The sequence below is a fragment of the Artemia franciscana genome, chromosome 3 (genome assembly GCF_032884065.1).
Source record: "Artemia franciscana chromosome 3, ASM3288406v1, whole genome shotgun sequence".
NCBI classification, from domain to species: Eukaryota; Metazoa; Arthropoda; class Branchiopoda; order Anostraca; family Artemiidae; genus Artemia; species Artemia franciscana.
The window spans coordinates 16,097,810-16,114,880 of NC_088865.1; the positions used below are offsets into that span (position 1 = coordinate 16,097,810).

The following is a 17,071-nucleotide window of genomic DNA, read 5'->3' on the forward strand; positions in this document are numbered from 1 at the left end:
AAGAGATATATCAAAACAATCGGATTATTATGCTGATTTTAAATATATAAGTTTCGTCAAATTTAGTCTTTGTCATCAAAAGTTACGAGCCTGAGAAAATTTGCCTTATTTTGGAAAATAGGGGGTAACACCCCCTAAAAGTCATAGGATCTTAACAAAAATCACACCATCGCATTCAGCGTATCAGAGAAAACTATAGAAAAAATTTCAAGGCCCAATCTACAAAAATGTGGAATTTCGTATTTTTTGCCAGAAGACAAATCACGGGTGCGTGTTTATTTGTTTGTTGGTTTGTTTGTTTGTTTGTTTTTTCCCTCCAGGGGTCATCGTATCGACCAAGTGGTCCTAGAGTGTTGCAAGAGGGATCATTCTAACGGAAATGAAAAGTTCTAGTGCCCTTTTTAAGTGACCAAAAAATTGGAGGCCACCTAGGCCCCCTCCCACGCTCATTTTTTCCCAAAGTCAACGGGTCAAAATTTTGAGATAGCCATTTTGTTTCGCATAGTCGAAAACCATAATAACTATGTCTTTGGGGATGACTTACCCCCCACAGTCCCTGGGGGAGGGGCTGCAAGTTACAAACATTGACCAATGTTTACATACAGTAATGGTTACTGGGAAGTGTACCAACGTTATCAGGGGGATTTTTTTGGTTTGGGTGTGGGGTTCAGGGGAGGGGGCTATATGGGAGGATCTTTTCTTGGAGGAATATTTCATGGGGGAAAAGAAATTCAATGAAAAGGGCGCAGGATTTTCTAGCATTACTATTAAAAAAAAAATGAAAATATAAACATGAAAAAGTTTTTTTCAATTGAAAGTAAGGAGAAGCATTAAAACTTAAAACGAACAGAGATTATTACGCATATGAGGGGTTCTAAAAATACTTTAGAATAAAGAGCGAGGTATTTAGGAGGAGATAAATACTTCGCTCTTTATGCTAAAAAAAAATTAAGTAATTTCAACTATTTATTCTACGGCCTTTCTGATTCAGGGGTCATTCTTAAAGAATTAGGACGAAACAAGATTTAGCGTGAAGAGCGAGGTATCAACGAGGGGACCAACCCCCTCATATATATAATCAAACATATAAGAATATAAAAGTTTGTTACGTAAGTTAATTCTTAAGTTACGTATATTTTTTACTAATAAAAACGTTCGTTAAAAATTAAAAAATCTAGTTGCCTTTTTAAGTAACCGAAAAATTGGAGGGCAACTAGGCCTCCTTCCCCACCCCTTATTTCTCAAAATCGTCTGATCAAAACTAAGAGAAAGCCATTTAACCAAAAAAAGAATTAATATGCAAATTTCATTTTAATAATTTATGTACGGAGAGCCAAAATCAGACATGCATTAATTCAAAAACTTTAAGAAATTAAATAAAAAACAAGTTTTTTGAAATGAAAGTAAGGAGCGACATTAAAACTTAAAACGAACAGAAATTACTCCGTATATGAAAGGGGCTTTTCCTCCTCGACACCCCGCTCCTTGCGCTAAAGTTTGATTCTTTCTCGCAACTCTACTTTTTAAAACAATAAAAAAACTTTAGCGTAAGGAGCGGGGTGTCGAGGAGGAAAAGCCCCTTTCATATACGGAGTAATTTCTGTTCGTTTTAAGTTTTAATGTCGCTCCTTACTTTCATTTCAAAAAACTTGTTTTTTTTATTTAATCTTCATTGAGGTTCTTTGACTTATAGGGGTTGTTTTTCCCCTTTTTCGAAAGTCTGGCAAATTTCTGCAGGCTCGTAGCCTTTGATAGAGGTAACATCAAATTTAATGAATATTAAGTTTTTGGAATCAGCATAATTAGTTCATTCTTTTGATATATCTATTAATATCAAAATTTTCTTTTTTAGAGTTTGGATGCAATCGAGCCGCGTCGCTCGAACTGTTTATTAAAAATGATAAATAAGATATATATCAGTGTTGAGGGGAGCACCTAAAGGGCAAAAGGAGCTGCCCTTAGTTCCTTTTTTAAAATTCCTCTCGACAAGCCTTTACAGTTTCAACTTAATACCCTGAGCCGTTCTTTAGATATTGCTGTTGTGTTCTTTTGAAACCCTCCTGCATGTAGTGCGCTTTGATTTTGTTTGACATTCTCCCTCGAACTTTTTAAAAAATTTATCTTAATATTGTTAACGTTTTTGGAGCCTCAGGATCGAACATGCCCCCTTTTTTCAATAGCCAAAGTGAAATTAAAACAAACAACGGACAAGTTATACAGCTTAGAACACTTGCACCACGGACTGTGGGGGTCAAATCATCCCCGGAGGTATAGTTCTTTAGCTTTTTGATTATTTTGAACAAGATGGCTGTTCTAAAATTTTAATCAGATATCTTTGGAGGTAGGCAAGCTAAAACAGGAATTTTAGGGGAACTGGTTGCTCTCCGACCACTTTTTTGCATCCTCCTCAATATACCCTGAGAGTTTAAACTTTCGACAGAGGGTTTAAACTCTCTGAACAGCTTAAACTAATTGTTCTTGTGATATTGCAGATAAACCTTTTTGATAAACAGGATATACAAAGTATCCTTAGATTTAGTTTAACACGCTACTCAACATTCCAAAGTTTCACCTTAACCTTTTCGAATACACCTAGAACCAAACACCCCCTCCTAATTATGAACCCTGAATGTAAAAAGGGCAAATTGTATGATTACTATCCTCGTCCTGGGGGCTGTGGAGGGATTTCCATCTTTGGAGGTATAGTTACTAGACCTTTTGACTGTTTCGAAGAAATCACTTTTTTAAAATTTTGAAAGGGATAAGGAAAAGAAAAATCTAAATGACAAGAGGGGATGCCCTCTTGATAGATCTTGGATGCCCTCCAATAGATCTTCAGCATCCCCCTCAACAACCCCCGATATTTTCAACTGAATACTCTCAGACGTTCCTTAGAAATTAATAATACGTGCTTCTACCAATCAGCCCCCACACAGTGTGTTTTGTTTTGTCTGATATCCCTATAGATGTGGGGGGGGGCTATGTCATCCCCATAGGCATAGTTATTTGAACATTTTGACTACATCTCTTCCAAAATTTTGATCGAATATTTTTGGAGGAAGGACAACAAAAAGGACATGAAATGAGGATAATGGTCTTAAAATTACTTCTCAACATCCCCCTCGACATCTTCTGATAGTATCATCTCAATACCCTTAGTTGTTTATAAAATATTGTAGATCTTCATTTTTAACAAATTGGATGCACATAATGCCTTTTGATTTAGTATAATATACCCTTCAAATTCCCCAAAGTCTCACCTTAATGCCCTTATCCTTTTTCGATACACCTAGAATCAAATATTTCCCCTTTTCCAAATGATAAATCCTGCATAAAAACATTTGGCAAATTGCATATTTTACAATCCTTGTCCTGGGGGTATAAGGGCATGGTATCCCTGGAAGTGTAGCTATTAGACCTTTTGACTAGTCTGAATAAATGACAACTCCAATATTTCGATCATTATTGAGAAGAGGGGAAACCTAAAAAGAGCAAAGGGAGGGGGTAGTGTTGCCCTGAAGTATATCTTCAACATCTCCTCAACATACCTTGAAATTTTCAACTTAATACCCTCAGTCATTCTTTAGATATTGCTGACATTCCCTTTCCACAACCAGCAACCGCATGGTGTGTTTTGACCGTGTTTGGCATCCCTCTCCATATCTCCTTGAAGTTTCACCTTAACACTTTAAGCCTTTTTAGAAACTAAGGATCAAAAATATCCACTTTTCCAATAAAAATCCTTATATGTTAACAATATGCAAAAGCCATATATCACAGCCCTTGCCCTAGAGCCTATTGGGGGGGGTGTCACCCTCGGAGGCATAGTTATTCGACTTTTGAACTTTTTGAACACAATAGCTGTCTCATAATTTTGATCTGATGCATTTAGGGAAAAAAGGGCGCGGGGGAGCTGGTTGTCCTTCGATCACTTTTGGCTCTTAACAAAGGCGATAAAACGTGCGATTTTTAATCGAATGAGCCTCTTCCAAAGTTTTACGACCGCCTCTTCCATAAAAACTTTGTATATTAACTATAAGCAACTTGCATAACTTACAGCCCTTGCCCTGGCACATGGAGGTCGACTATTTTGAAATTGTTTTGATAAAATAGTGGCACAAAGTACCGCTATTATAGTGACTCATATTTTATTACATTAGAGTAAGCAATGTGATTGGAATATATGACATAAAATCAATGAAATCAGGTCAGTCTCTGTCGGGACAAAGAAATAAAGTAAATTTAATTGCAGTATCTCCCAAATCAGTCGGTAAAGCCGAACACACATTCAACAAAATCCCTTAGCCTTCCCCCCCAGACATTTCGGCTTGTGACATCTCTGGTTGGTATCAGAAATAGTCCATGGGAAGTAATTACTCGTACTTCCTAGTCCCAGCCTGTTATCTATATGTGCATCTCTATGTCATAGAACAACTATCCTACAATTGCCACTAATTCTATATTTTCCAGTTCCATTCTCTAACCCTGCTATCTTTTCTTACCCTCCTATGATACTCAATCCCCAAAAACACGAAAAAACATGAAAATAAAATGAGCATATAAAAATAAATACTGTATAATATTTTGCGCCACAAATTCTGCCTATATTTTGGAATGTAGGTAAAACAATCTGAAATTCCTTCTTTTCTTCATTATTTTCATCACATTTTCTTTTTGACTGCTCTATTTTGAATGTGGGGGGATTTCCAGATGTGGGAATTTTCGACGAAGGAAATTTTCTCGGAGAAATCTTTCGGGAGGAGTTTTTTGGGGGATTTTCCACAGGGGGAGTTTTTGGAAGACATTTCTGTGGGGGAGAATTTTCTACGGAAATAATGTTCTGTGGGGTAATTATCCGTGAGGGGGAGGATTTTGGGGTAGGATACGTCTAGCACCACAAAATATTACGAATTATAGAACTAGGTTTGCGAATGCTAAGAAATATGTTGCAAATACCTGCCACATCAACAGCTTCCACAGTGTTCGGCATCTTGTAAACTTCTCTAGAGAATCGCTTTGCAAAGTATTTTACTGGCAGGTTCACCAGAAGAAGGTTTGCTGAAGTATCAAGAGTATCTAAATAATAATGTAAATAATTTCTTTGAATTTTTATAGCAGGAATAAAATCAGAAAAAGAAATGTCAAATGTCTCAATACCTAAATGGGATAACATACTGTACTTATTTTCAAACACTTGATGTAACTGCGTAATTTCCTTGGTCTGTAACTGACCAAGTCGATCAGTGTGAACGAAGTTACAACTTACCATTTTCCAAAAAAAAAAATCAACCACAAGCTTAAAGGATGAATATAAAATTTAGATTTATACACTCTGGGATAAAAAGAATGCATTGCAAAAATAAGATGTATTTGTAATCAAATAAGGACACAAATAATGCCCTGTACTTACCCCCACAAAGGCTGCTTGGTCTGTAAAGGAAGGGGAGTGGATACGAGACTCCAATTAATCCTACGCCAAAAAAAAAAAGAAGAAAAATAAAATAAAATAACTAACGCCTAAAAAGTCATAAAGTTTTTATCAATTTTTTTAAATAAGCTAAAAGACTGAAACCTTTCAGCTGATTTTGTCATTGTGTAACAATCCCCCCACTCAAAATAGTTCCCGGAAAATACTTCCGTGTGGAAAATACCCCCTGCCTAAAATATCAACCACGGAAAATACCCCCTTCCCTATGGAAAATACTTTCTGGAAAATATTCCCCGCTAAAAATCCTCTCTCGAGGAATACCTACCGGAAAATTCTTCCCCCCCCCCGCGCGGCCAGGTGGTCTCCAATCACTTTTGACTTTTAAAAAAGGACTTTTTGCTCTAAGAAGCACCCTCAATAGTTTCTGCGACCATGATCTGGAGATTTGGATGAGGAACAGGCAGTCTCCCTCTTATATAGAATAAATTCTGCTCATTTTGGGGTTTAATTGTACTCTTTACTATGTAATAACAGCGTAGACCAGAAATATTCCCAGAAATCATAATCGAATAAATATCAATTTCACTTTTTTAATGTGTTTTTTAAAGTTTCTTTTGTACCCCCCCCCCCTAAGCCAGACCCCCAAGAACAATCTTGGTTACGACCCTGGGAATCACACTTTAATTTCTACCTCCACCCTCCCTTCGTCTCCCTCTTAGAATCGGTTCTGCATTTATATGATGGCTCGATGAGAGCTGGGATGTATTGGTTTTAAAATGCACACTTTGAGTTGTCTCCCTTCCCCCCCCCCAAAAAAAAAATAAAAAACAATCAGAGAACCCCATTGTAGAAGTTTCATTGCATTTTTAAGCTTTGTAAATTGTCCATTACTTACAGATAGTATTTGTTATTGGGAAACATACGAACATTTTTTACAGGGGAGTTTTCTGTAAAGGGGGGGGGGGGGGTATTGTCTGGGTGAATTTTCAGTGGGCAGTAAATTTTTGGCAATAATTTCCTTTCAGAGAGGATGTATTTTTTGGGGGGTATTTTCAGGGGGGGGGGTTTTCTGTGATGGCGGGCAACATCAAGGGGGTTTTTCACTGGGTATTTTCTGCAGGGATGCATTTTCACCCTGTATAGGGTAGGTGGGGGATCTTTTCCAGGGGATATTTGCTGGGGGGTATTTTTTCTGTGTTTTTCTGGTGGGGATAAACACCTAGAACCACAATCAATATGAACCATGCCTATAGAATTGAAATCTGACCTTAGGGAGAGAGTAAAAGGTAACTAAAGATAGTTCTTCAAAAAAATGTATAGGCAGTCCATATAGCTTGTAATTTAGTCCATTATAACCTAGTGAAATCAATATAAACAGCCAGTCAACCTCCATAGTGGGATCACACAAAAAGTAGAAAATTTACAAGATAAGTGACAAGTCCAGCTATGGTCCATAGTAACAATAATATTAAATAATTTATTACAAATCAAATATTAAAATTAAGAAGCAACACGTAAAAACTCAGCTTGAGAGAAGAGGGTGTAAAACGAGGAAAACAAATAATAAACAGACAGTTATAAAAATAGCGAATTCAAACTAAACTATTGAATAGTAATTTACGACTGAAGAATCAGGGAGTAAAATCATATAAATGATTAAACTTGTTAAATAGCGACGAAGACCACGCTGCGTTTCTGTCACAAACACCAAAAACAATAAGAACAATAGGGAATTTCTCAAGACAGTGGGAAACAAATTAGAATGAAATTTTCGGCCCTATGTCCAAGGGCCGTCTTCAGCAATACAAAAATATATAAGAAGAAACAACTTACAGCAGGATTAAATCAATAAAACTAAATTGAAATTTTTTTTCACGACAGTCCTAGAATCCTTGCCTCAGCGAAGTTCAACCAGGACATGAGTTGAGTAGGTTGAATTGTACTTCCCAAGACTGTTCAAGATACATAGTTTTCAATATGGAGCCAACGACACAGCAGGTTTTAGACTTCTACAGTGAGAAAAGGAGGTAATACCCAGACTCTAGTTTGTAGTGATTTTTGTTTGTTTCAAGCTTGATTTGCATATTCAACTTAAGTTTCACTGGTTTTAAGATTTATTCATCTTTTTAAGATTTATTTATTCATTTATGTTAATACCTATTTATGTTTGTTCGTTATAATTGTTAATTTAATTTCCCTTTATTTTGGGTTTCATTTATACTTAAATAGCAAATTTTTTTGTTCGTTTTAAGCTTTGTTGGCATATTCAACTTGAGGTCTTCTCGTTTTAAGAATTATTTATTCATTTATATTACTGCCAGTTCTGTCTTTTTTTGCTATGACTGTTTATTCAGTTTTTCTTCGTTTTGGGTTTCATTTATTCTTTAGTGATAATTTCTTCTGATCTTAAGTTTAATGTGGCCTTTACTATTCTCTGAAAAACTTCTGTTTAAAGTTTTTTTTTATTTAATATAAAAAAACGGTGGAATTTTGCATTTTCTGTCAGAAGTAAGATCACAGATGTGCCTTTTTTTCAGGGATAATCGTTTCAAGTGATCACCCCTATATATATATATATATATATATATATATATATATATATATATATATATATATATATATATATATATACATCTTTTATTTACTTACAGTAAGAATCGTCGTATAAAATAGCTGCACGTGTAATGTTCATCTGGGTGACAAGATCTCTCATAGCCATGCCTTGCAAATCACTGGGTGAATGGATTGTGATCGCGAAATTATCTCGAATCATGGGAAGCCTAGAAGAACGAGCCCAAATGAATTGTTTTCTTTCAGAAGATAAAACAATATTTTCGTAAGGCTAATCTTAGACAGAAATCTGATATATGCCAGTCCAATACGTTTTATTATTATTATGTATATATATATATATATATATATATATATATATATATATATATATATATATATATATATATATATATATATATATATATATATATATATACTAGCTGTTGGGGTGGCGCTTCGCGCCACCCCAACACCTAGTTGGTGGGGGCGCTTCGCGCCCCCCCCAAGCCCCCCCGCGCGCGTAAGTCGTTACGCGCCATAATAGTTACGCGCCATTGTAGTTGTGTCCCTATGTCCCACCTGTGAATATAGATAGATATATATATATGGTTTTAACTACGTAAAACTTGCGAATATACAACATTCTTTGCTGTCCCATTGTCTTTGCATATAAATAGATTGTCAGGTTTACCGACTCTTGAACATGCAACATATAATGGTCCATGGGAAAACAATCTGTATTCAGATCTATACCTCATGATTCTAATGATTGCCCTTGAGCTTTGTTGATGGTGATTGCTAATCGACCATTCCCTGTCCCGGTGTCCCGGTCGTCATTTACATCCCCCTGTTTCCCCCGGTGTCCCCGTTGTAGTTGTGTCCCTGTGTCCCGGTCGTCATTTATATTCCCTGTGTCCCGGGTCCCGGTCGTCATTTGTATCCCGGTGTCCCGGTCTGTATATACATTCGTTTTTTAGTTTTGTTTTTCTCCTTTATTTTTTTCCTTTTTTTTTCTTTTTTAGCTTATTTAGATTTTTAGATTTTTTAGTTTTTTTATTAGTTTTTAGTTTTTTTTTCTTTTTAGTTTTTTTGTCCCGGTCGTCATTTATATCCCCCTGTTTCCCCCGGTGTCCCCGTTGTAGTTGTGTCCCTGTGTCCCGGTCATCATTTATATTCCCTGTGTCCCGGTCGTCATTTGTATCCCGGTGTACCGGTCTGTATATACATTCGTTTTTTAGTTTTGTTTTTCTCCTTTATTTTTTTCCTTTTTTTTTCTTTTTTAGTTTATTTAGATTTTTAGATTTTTTAGTTTTGTCCTGGTCGTCATTTATACTCCCTGTGTCCCGGTGCTTTGTTGATTGCTAATCGAACATTCCTTTTGTCCTGGTCGCTTTCTCTTTGAGTGTCGTCATTTATTTTTTTCTTTTTTAGTTCTTTTAGTTTTTACCTTTTTTAGTTTTTTTTTAGTTTTTAGTTTTTTTAGTTTTTTACTTTTTTTTAGTTTTTTTAGTTTTTTTAGTTTTTTAGCTTTTTTATTTTTTTTATTAGTTTTTAGTTTTTTTGTAGTTTTTGCCTTTTTTTTAGTTTTTTTAGTTTTTTAGCTTTTTTATTAGTTTTTAGTTTTTTTTGTAGTTTTTGCCTTTTTTTAGTTTTTTTAGTTTTTTAGCTTTTTTATTTTTTTTATTAGTTTTTAGTTTTTTTTGTAGTTTTTGCCTTTTTTTTCTCTTTGAGTGTCGTCATTTATTAGTTTTTTCCTTTTTTTTTTAGTTTTTTATTGGTTTTTACCTTTATTTTAGCTTATTTTTCAGTTTTTTCCTTTTTTTTAGTTTTTTTTTATTTTTTATTTTTTTTAGTTTTTTACCTTTTTTTAGTTTTTTTAGTTTTTTTAGTTTTTTAGCTTTTTTACTTTTTTTATTAGTTTTTAGTTTTTTTTTGTAGTTTTTGCCTTTTTAGTTTTTTATTGGTTTTTACCTTTATAGTTTTTTTAGTTTTTTAGCTTTTTTATTTTTTTTATTAGTTTTTAGTTTTTTTTGTAGTTTTTGCCTTTTTTAGTTTTTTCAGTTTTGACGTCACCTGATCCAGTTTTTTCAGGTGACGTCACCTGACACATCCACACATCCACAGACAGACAACTTATTTTTATATATATAGATATATATATGTATATATATATAAATACATATATATATATATATATATATATATATATATATATATATATATATATATATATATATATATATATATATATATATATATATATATATATATATAAGAAAGAGAATATGTTATGTCAGGATTGCTTAAAAAAGGTAAAATATAAAAATAATAGAAAATAATCGATAAAGATAAAATATTTTTTCTAGGTAGCTTAAAAAAAGATAAAACAGAAAGAATAGGAAAAAAACAAGAACAAAACAAGATAAAAACAAGTGTTGTTCCAACAAAACAGAGAATATGTTACTTCGAGATCAATAGCTTTAAAAATAGGATATAAATAGGTAGAATAGGAAAAAACAAAAACGAAACTGGATAAAAGACATGTGTTGCTCCAACAACACAGAGAACTTGTTACTTCAAAATTAATTCTCATATTCCTTTTTTTAAACTTTGTCTCTGTTTACTTTTATATCGTATGACGGGTTAGAAATAAATAAATAAATAAATACACAGCTTAAAATAAAGATAACATGTCTTAGATAGAGCAGCATTATGTCTCAGAACTCAAAAGGTTCTGAGTTTCGCAGAACCTAATCATCACTTTGGTTCTAATAAGAAAAAGTAAGACAGGGGTGTCAGATATTGTTTGAAAAATTACTATAGTAATTAATTATTTGTACAATTAGAGAAAAGCTCCGTTAAATGGGAATTTGTTTCGAGGGAATAGAAGTAGGTATCCCTTTGTTCGAGATGCCTTGCCCAGTATGGATAATTTGAACTTCTATGGATCCTTCCAAGAAACCTGCATAGAACCAACGTACAACTTAGAAAAATCGTGCGAGAACACGTTAGGTTGTTTGAGTATCTGGCTTTTCGCCTAAAACATACTCTGCTTCAATTGCCAAGCAAAGATTCGAATTTCCATATATCCTAAAAGATGTTCTTCTCCCTAGAATAAAGGCTTGAAATTTTTATATTTTCCGTTAGAGGCATGAAACCTGCTTTTTAGCCTCCAGAAACAAAAAGCAATCGCCAAAAATAAAATTCAAACAATAAGTGATGTTTTATATCTTATTTATTTAGGTCTACACCTTGCATTGTTATTTATAAACGTTATAGATTATAGTGTAATGCCCAATGTATCAATAAATTTTTCAATTCAATATCTCATAACAATGTACCCTTCCTAGAAAATCTCCTATCTAAAAACAAAAAAAAAAAAATTGCGAAATTCAAATATCTCTGTAACAGAAATTAATATCTCAAAGTAGAAATACTGGATCAGTGGCATAGCTAGGGAGGTAGGGGAACGACTGTCCCCTATTGCAGCCTTTGAGAGATTCCAAACTAAGGTCTTTTACTTTTTTTCTTTTCCTCCGTACAATGATCTACTTACGCTGTGGTAGTGGTAGTGACGAGGAAGGTACTACAATCGAATTTTTCCTCGGCATCGAAAGCCCAAGATACGTTTCTGCAATAGGTCAGACACTCTCAGGAGAAATCTCTACTTCCCCTTTAGCTTTTTTATTTCCACCAATAGCATTTTTAGTAACTCTTAATAATTACCTAAATCCTGTTTGTGAAATGATACTTACTCGATCTGTTCAGATAAGGTAGCAGCAAGCGTAATGAGTGGTATGTTGAGATCCTTTGCGAGAGATCGTGCCATTTTAGTAGACGCATGTCCAGTGTCAAGCATCACTGGAACCCTTTTCCTTCCATTAACAAGGAAAGTGCACACTGAAATTTAATAGTGACATTACTGCATCCAAAATTAAGTTAGAAGATAATTTACTTCCTTACTTGTATCTAACAATAATGAATATAAGGAATAATATTATTACTTAATTACTTGTACTTAACGATACTGAACCCTAAGGAGTTTAACCGAAACGATATTATTGAATCCTAAAGCAATCAAAAGAGTCATATCATTAGTCAAACAGTTCGTGGTAACGAACTGTAGTAAGGAGCGACCCGGCTCAATAGTAACCAAAACTCTAAAAAACGGAATTTTGATACCAATAGTTACATTAAAAGAATTGCATTTTAGTGCTAGTTTTAAATATATAAATTTCATCGAGATTATTCTTATTCATCAAAAGTTACGAGCCTGAGAAAATTTGCCTCATTTTAGAAAATAGGGGAAACTCCCCTGAAAGGCATAGAGTCATAGAAAGTCATCGGAAATCACACCATCAGATTCAGCGTATCAGAGGACACTACTGTATAAGTTTCAAGCAGTGCTTCCACTCTCGAATCTCAGAATTCGGGGACAAGCTTTAAAAATTCGGGGAGTTTTCGCGGACAAGTCTTCAAGATTCGAGGGATTTTTTTTGGGGGGGGGGGGGCAGTTCAAAATGAAATTTCGTTGCCAAAGATTTGGGAGCCAAAATTGGTTATAGCTTCATTTTCAGGCTCAAGTAGGGCTTGGGTCCGCGTAGTAAATCAAGTATTTAACACAGTAGGTTTTAGAGCCAGAGTGCGGGATTGGAACCCATAGCTAAAAACGTTTATTGCCGATATCATGGAAAAAACCTCAGAACTGTTTTCAAACTAAAAAAAAATAGGCTGAATTACACTCTGAAACTTTAGATTTTATATTATCTTTGCTGCTTTATTCTCTTAGCCCGAGAACAAGACTTTTATGTCATTTATTTTCAGAAAGACGACAAAAATAAAGCATAGACTGGCAATAATCGCATACAGAGCAATAACAAGTGCAATGATTTCTCCGAATTAATGAATATTCTCCGGCAAGCAAATATGAACTTACACCAGGAATTTAATAAAAAAAAAAATCACCTGAAAGCAAGGTGCAACAGTAAAAATTAATACGAATAGAAACAACAGCATAATAAGGGGATTGCCCCCTCTGAACACCCGACTATTCACGCTGAAGTTTTTTAGTACTTAAGCTTCTCATCGTTCTGTTTAAACTACATTTATGTTTCGGGAATCGTTCTTACAGAATCGGGACCGAATTCAAACTTAAGCGTAAAGAAAGAAGGGGCAATCCCCTTCATATATTTAATATTTTTTGTTCATTTTAGTGTTGCTTCTTAGGCATAATTTTAGACGGGAAAAACTTTTATTTTATTTCAAATGTTTATTTTAATGCCAGGAAATCCAGCCCCACCTCCACGGAAAAATTATTCCTCTCCCCAGAAAATTCGTCTAGAAAATTAAAAACCGTTAAAAATTTATCCCAGCCGATTACCCTTAACATCTCCACGAGTGAGATTGGATTTACAAAGGAAAACATAAAATAAATAAAAGGAATTTGGCTTAGGAATTCTGACCAATCCCCCCAGTGTAAAATTTCCCCTCAATATTTTATCCCCCAGAAATATACTTTCCAATGGAAAGTTCTCCCTGTGGAAAATCCTCCAGCAGAAAGTTCAATCCTTCACCCGAAAAAAGAATGCATACTTCCAAATAGAAGATATTATACGTAAACAATGGACAAATTATATTTTTAAATACCTTTCCCCAGGTTCTATGGGAGGTCAAATTAACTCCAAAGGCAAAGTTATTGGGTCTCTCAACTATGCTGAACAAAATGGCTACGGTATCTCTAAATTTTTATCAAACGATTTAGGGGCGAAGGGCGCGGGAGGGGGTATAGTTGCCATCCTCATGGAAAAATACATCTTCTGGGAAAGTCCGCATTTTTGCAGATAGGACCTTTAACCCTATACAGTTGCGTTCTCGCTGAATCTGATGGTGTTATTTTCGTTAAGAATCTTTGAGATTTTTATGGAGTGTTTTCCCGTTTTTTTAAAAATTAAGCAAATTTTCTCAGGCTTGTACTCTTTGAACAGTAACACTTGACTTAAAGTATCTTATATATTTGGTACCAGCATGATAAATAAATTCTTTTGATATGTCTGTTGTTTTTTAGAGTTTCGGTTACTATTGAGCAGGGGCGAATCCAGGAATTTCTTTAGGGGGGTGCATAATAGGTTGCTCTGATAAACTTGAGAACAAAGAAATGCCTGCAATTTAAAGGGAACTCAACAGCTATGCATCGTAAGTAGGTAGTGGAAATGGTCGTAATCTAATCCAAAACCTGGTGGGGGTTGAAGTTCTAATAAAGCTGTTGAAATTGAAATGGTATAAAGATATTGATACAAAAATAGTAAGTTATAAAAACTATCCCACCATAAAAAAAAAATTAAAAGCTATTCACCATCTATAAAAAAATGATATTTAATGTTTTCTGCATATTTTTTTGCTTTTACACTTCCGACCACTATAGTGAGTGAGTTAATATTTTTATGGTGAAAAAAAATTATCCTGAATTATCTTTTGGAGTCATGCATTCTTTGTGACAATTTGTACAGGTCAAACCATTTAGCATGTCGCCTAACTTTGTAGCATCGCTTAGTAATTATGGTAGGAATGAAGAATAGGAAATGAGGATAAAGATACAACTTGTATATTCGTAAAAGATATATTAAACATTAAATACTAGTTCTTTTAGGAATGTAACAAGAAAAACAGAGTGTTTTTTTTGTTATAATGTGACAGACAGATATACATAGAAAACGTTTAAAACGAGGGTTTTAAGTACAGGCAATAAAACATTAACTAATCACTGTTTCTTTTTAAAAATAGTTTTAATAAACAGTGTCAACTTTGATGAAATCTCAAAAATTTACTAATCAAAATTCTACTTTTCATAGTATATCTTTCCATGTTTTAAAGTTCGATATATTTCACTTAAATTACAGAATTAACACTTTTATAAGAAAACTTCCATTTCTCAATTTTCACTCCTGCCATATCTATTTATTTCAAAGTCGATGTCTACCTCAATATTTAGGTTAATGTTTGTAATGGCTAGTCCTCTCAGTCTAGGGTCATGACAGTTTAGAACTCTTCGTTAGTATTTCCTCTTCTATTCATCCAAAAATATTTGAATAAAGACCAAAATCGTCAGAAAAATATGAACTCTAATGAAGATGTCTGTAGGTTTTTGCTTCAAATTAAGTATACTCCTTAAACAAAATTATTAAGTGTTTGCTATTTTTGTATTTGATAGGTATAGATTGGTGATTTAAATTCTCAGGGTTTCAAGCTGTGGTAGATTTCTAATAATTTTTTTTAATCTTAAGATTTTCTTATATTCGATTCAAACGTTTAAATCTCGATACGTCTGTTAAGCACAAATACAAAAATTTGAAATTTGACTAAGATTTAGCATTACGTAAAAGAATTGCCCTGTAAAAATTCTGATTTATAAACAACTAATCGTGGAAATATGATTGGATGGAAATGTATCAAAGTAAGTATGAAAATTCTCAGCGGTATATATATATAGCAGTTTAGATAATTTTATTGACAAATATATACAACCCTTAAACAAGAACATAACTATATTTTGTGATTGGTTGATATTGAGAAAGTCAGAAATTCTGAAGTAATATTGTAGTTGCATTCCATTTCCGTGGTTAAATCAAGCTGTATGAATTTCTACTTTTTATTAACATTTTATTAGTAAATGTTTGAAAAAAAAAATCGATGCCATTCTTCAAAATGAAAAATCAGAGACCCATCTATACCAGTTAGATAAAAAAAAAATAAACACATAATTATTTACCTTCTTTTATAAACAGTTTTTCGAAAATATATTTTTCTTAAATGATTACTCCGACCTTGGAAGGAGTATTTCGATTCATATTCTTAGTTTTAAGTATATATCTATAAGAACTTTTATTAAAGTCCTGAAGAGTTTGGCCTTTATTTTAATGTTTTAGGATGAACAGAGGAGGTGATATGTCAAATAATGCCTAGTTTTAATTAGATGAAAATAGATAGCAAAGTGGTCACCATTTCCTCACCAAAATCCGAAACTTAAATTAATAATTTTTGCACTTCTCATACATTTACTTTCTATTATACAAAGGGGTTACTATACAAAGGGGTTTGCTAGCCAAAATAAGATATGCCAATCACAAACACTATACAGATTTAGTAAAAATAAAGAAAAAAAGGGTTATCAAGCTCAAAATAAAGAAAAAAAGGGTTATCAAGCTCAAAATAAAGAAAAAAAGGGTTATCAAGGGCAATCAGATAAAAACGAACAAGCACATTCGCAGCTATTTATTTGTAGGGACATCCCAAACTAAGGAAAACAGGCGAATTAGTGAGTCACATTGAAATCCAGATAAACAGCAAATGATGAAAATTAGAATGCTTCAAAGGATTGCGACCCCAAAGCTTCTTTATCAATACACATACTCGAAATAAGATATACCACAATCTTTAAGAGTTTAGTGGGTGAATGCCAAGGAAAAAAGTTTCAACAGCAGAGCAGGAAGAGCTGGGTTCGCCTGCACACAGTCCTTACGTGGCTTAATTTTGTTGATGGTTTGCAGTAGGTTTAACTATAAGACTAACAGCATTAGCGAAAGAAAAGACTTTGACCCGCCCCCCCAAAAAAACAGAAAATATAATAGAAATACTTGATGATTGATTCACAAGATAAAATAACTCTGAATAATAACAGAGTTAGTATGTCAAAAGATCTTGCAAAACTAGCAATAAGCTGAGCTTTTGTTCTATTTGCATGGCTAGGCTCAACTAAACACTGTAAGGAGCTTTGCTCTATATGTCGACTGAACTGACCAGATAAGGGTTTTTTCTGAATTGTAGGTTTGTGCCTGTTTACTGTAACTTCTGACAAGTTATTCATCATTTAAATTTTATGTTATCAAAATCATGACTGTCAATCACGGAGCTTACATCAAGAAAGTAATATACAACTACTCACTGAAGAAGGTCAAAATACAAGAAACTGTTAGGAATAGGACATAAAAGCGATTTTGGTAAAGGTTGTCTAGTTTTAAATTCCGACTATCTACAATATAAACTTATATATCCAAAATCGATCTTTGAGAGATTGATTGGCTCTATGAGTCCAGA

At 33.8% G+C, this 17,071-nt stretch overlaps 1 protein-coding gene across 1 annotated transcript in view; it reads right to left on the reverse strand.

Annotated features, from left to right (window-relative positions):
• LOC136024940 (ionotropic receptor 25a-like) overlaps positions 1-17,071 on the reverse strand; it is a 126,732-nt gene that overhangs the window by 103,200 nt on the left and 6,461 nt on the right. The window contains exons 3-5 of the mRNA XM_065700533.1: positions 11,737-11,881; positions 8,078-8,208; positions 4,957-5,076 (exon numbers count right to left, since the gene is read on the reverse strand). Coding sequence (XP_065556605.1) covers positions 4,957-5,076; positions 8,078-8,208; positions 11,737-11,881 — 396 coding nt within the window. The remainder of the gene's footprint in view (positions 1-4,956; positions 5,077-8,077; positions 8,209-11,736; positions 11,882-17,071) is intronic.